The sequence below is a fragment of the Equus quagga genome, chromosome 17 (assembly GCF_021613505.1).
Source record: "Equus quagga isolate Etosha38 chromosome 17, UCLA_HA_Equagga_1.0, whole genome shotgun sequence".
Lineage (NCBI taxonomy): Eukaryota > Metazoa > Chordata > Mammalia > Perissodactyla > Equidae > Equus > Equus quagga.
This window is the reverse complement of record NC_060283.1, coordinates 14,397,029-14,400,732: the sequence shown is the minus strand read 5'-3', so window position 1 is coordinate 14,400,732 and position 3,704 is coordinate 14,397,029. Positions and strand designations below refer to the sequence as shown.

Sequence of the window (3,704 nt, the reverse complement as noted above, 5' to 3'; positions counted from 1 at the left end):
CTACATGCTCTGGGACCCCTGGAATCTACCAGTGACCTTTTTGAATGCTACCTTCACATCCTTGTTTCTCAGGCTGTAGATCAGAGGGTTGAGCATGGGGATGACCACAGTGTAGAACACAGACACAACCTTGTCTTCCTCCAGGGATTTGCCTGAGCCACTCCTCAGATACATGAAGATGAGAGTCCCAAAGAAAATGGCCACAGCAGTGAGGTGAGAGGCACATGTGGAGAAAGTCTTGGCCCTGCCACTTGAAGACTTCACTCTCAAAATGGCCTTGATGATGGGCATGTAGGAAATCAGGATGACCAAGGCATTGGCCAAAATCACAAAGTTTCCAAAGAAGACAATGACAATCTCACTGTTTGTTGTGTCACTGCAGGCGAGTTTCAACAGAGGTGGGACGTCGCAGAAAAAGAAGTTGATCTTATTGTTGTCACAGAAGGGGAGGGTGAAGGTGCATGTGGTACGCAAGATGGCCCCCAACATCCCACAGACATAGGCTCCCAGCACCAAACTCCAGCAGATTCTGGGGTTCATGACCACAGTGTAGAGCAGTGGGTTGCTAATAGCGACATAGCGGTCATAGGCCATCACTGCCAGAAGGAAACACTCAGTACCTGCACAAATGGTGAAGAAAAAGAACTGGGCAGCGCACTGACTATAAGAGATGACAATCTTGCCTGTGGGCAATGTGGCCAGGATCTGAGGGGTGATGACCGAGGTGTAGCAGGCATCTAGCAGGGAGAGGTGGCTCAGGAAGAAGTACATTGGGGTGTGGAGTTGGACATCCACTTGAATCAGAATGATCATCCCCACATTTCCCAGAAGGGTGACCACGTAGAAACTCAGAAACATCACGAACAGGGGAATCTCCAACTTGGAGTAATCAGTAAAGCCCATGAGAATGAACTCAGTTACTGTGGTGAGATTATTCTTGGCCATGGATTCAATGTGGACTATTGAGCCGAGGATCAGAGTAAAATAAAAAATTTCCGGAATTGAAGGATAGATTCTTTCTCGCTATGGTAGAAGTTGGGTTTATTTTTCTGGGTCAATTTATAGAGCTTGTTTTTGAGAAATCCTGTACCTGGCTGATTCTCCTTGGGCGTCTATGGTCTTATCTTGCATTTTGTGGAGCTGAGCCATGAGCTGGTGTTCCTAATTCAAATTAATTCTGGTTTATATTTGGAAATTTCTGTGATGATAAGAGACACACAGACCCTCAGATTTGGAAAGCATCTAGTCAGCATCTGTTCTAATCCCCATCGGATGCTGAAGTCTCCTCAACTGCATACTCTCCATGGTATCCAGCTGTGTGAGCCTCCATCGGTGCACAGTTCTACCTGTTAATTCTCTTTTTGCATCTGGATTCTCTCTCTCTTTATTTTCCCTCATTGGCTTTAGTTTTGCCTCTTCCAGACACAAGCATTTTAATCCCCTCTTCTCACGAAAACCTTTCAGAAGTGGAAGATGATGAAGCTGTTCTTTATGTTGACTATTCTCTTATATTACCTATTAATATATTTTTTCTTATTGTATAATTATATAATTGCAATTATATATAATTCTAATTATCCAATGTGTGGTCAAACAATTACCTAGTAAGATGGTATTAAAAGAGGTTGTTTATGGGTACAAACTTGTAACTAGTAGATACAAGTTCTTGATTTCTACGGCACAATATAGTAATTACAGTCAATAATACTGTAGCATAAACTTCAAATTTGCTAAAAGACTAGTTCTTACTTGTTCTCACCACAAAAAGACATGATATTATGGGCCATGAATGAGGTGCTGACTAATGCTATTGTGGTAATCATTTTGTAATACAGAAATGCATCAAAACAACAAGTTGTACATCTTAAACTTACACAATTTTATATGTCAATTATATCTCAGCAATTAAAAAAGAGATATCCAAAAGTCTTTCTCTTCACTTTAATCTTTACCACTTTACTCTTGGGTCAGAGGTCTCCTCCAGCTCTAATGTGGGGTCACTAGTGGGAGGGAGACAGTGACATATATAAAACGTGGCCTCTTAGCACTGTTCCCTCCACCCCACTCCAGCAGCACAGTGGGGATGAGTTAGCTTCTTTGGAAGGCCCTCATGATATGGTCAGCTCCATGGTTACCATCTCTGGGACAGATACTAACTAGCTGATTAACCTTCAAAAGTTCACTTCTCCTCCTTGGGCTTTACTTTCTGTTCTGAAAAATGGTGGGGCTACATTATACGACCATTAAAGTTCTTTTGCCTCTCACAATCTGTGATTTGTATGTCCAGGTAAATGGGTTTTGAAAGGATTTTCCTAGTATCTGTGTGATTAGAAACATGCATACTCATTAGTTACTCATTACTGAGCATATAAAACATGCAGGCACTATTTCAAGTGATTATAGTACTTAAACATAATATTAGGGGACCTTGAGTCCAAAATTGAGTTAACCATACTCCTCAGTTCTTGATAAAGTACCCTTATGGATCAGTTCAAGGCCCTTTTCCATTTTGTTTCATTACTTTCCCTCCTTCTCTCTCCATCCCCACACCTTGCCCAGCTCCTCGCCCAGCTCCTCATAGGTGTCCACTCTAGCGTGTGCGAAGTATATATCCTTCCATGTTTATTCCTTTTATATTTATTTAGAAATGTATATCTTTGAAAAATATAGTGATTTTGGTATTGTAAAATTTACATACATTATCTTGTTCTGTAAATCCCATTTTGTTTCTCTCTTTTTCCACACATCCTATGTTTTTATGATTTGTCCATGTTTTGTAGGTAAATCTACTTTGTTATTTCTGATTTCATTATGGTCTTGTTTGGAACATTCACAGCATATTGTACTTATCCATTCCACTACAGACTTTGAGGCTTTGGATATATTATCTTATTTAATCCTGAAAACAGCCCTGCAAGTAAGTATTCTTATTTTTTACCAGTGAGGAATTTGGATGTCTGGAAGATGAGTTTGTCTAGGGTCACCCAGTTTAGGAAGTGGAGATTGAGGTTTCAAACGCTAATGATCGGATGGCAAATTCTGTGTTCTTTGTTATGAATTTGTTTTGCTGCCACCCTACATTCTAAAGCATCTTTATGATTGATGGAATCAAAGAAATCTCCCTGCAGTTCTTTGGATAATCAGGTCCTTTCTACTTTCAAGTCATGAGAACACTTGGCTAATTTCAATATCTTTCTCAACATCTAGTTCTGAAATTGTCTTAGTCCTTTTCTGTCTGACTCATAGTAAGGTCCTGGGGTTCCCTCTGATTTGTGGACAAAATTGTTTAATGCACATAACCAGCAATTAGGTGGCAGGTCATAACGGTACAGATGCAGCCACACTGGATTTGTGCCACATGCATGCCTGGCTCACCTCATACATTAGCTCTAATCCTTCCATCAGCCATGCACGTTGGGTACAGCCATGATTATTTTATGGGTGAGCAAAGTGAGGTTCACAGAGATTAAGCAAGTTGCCCAACTTGCCACATACCTGGGAAGAATCAGAATCAATATTTGAATCGGGAACTTTCTAACTCCAAATTCTGTTCTCTTCTCAACACATCGTGCTGTCCTTCACAGGGGAAGAGAATTACCCTTTCTGCAGATCCAAGGCTCAACTTTTAAAATCACAGCCTTCTTAGACTCTTAGGCAAATACTCAATTTCCATGGGAGAAGAGGATTAAGTCTGATTTTAGAGT

The 3,704-nt window shown here is 40.7% G+C and overlaps 1 protein-coding gene across 1 annotated transcript; it reads right to left on the bottom strand.

The window, feature by feature from the left end:
• On the bottom strand, positions 1-945 carry LOC124229512 (olfactory receptor 9I1). The gene has a single exon (XM_046644750.1). It carries the CDS (start codon positions 943-945, stop codon positions 1-3), a length of 945 nt encoding a protein of 314 aa, XP_046500706.1.
• Positions 946-3,704: the final 2,759 nt, after the last annotated feature.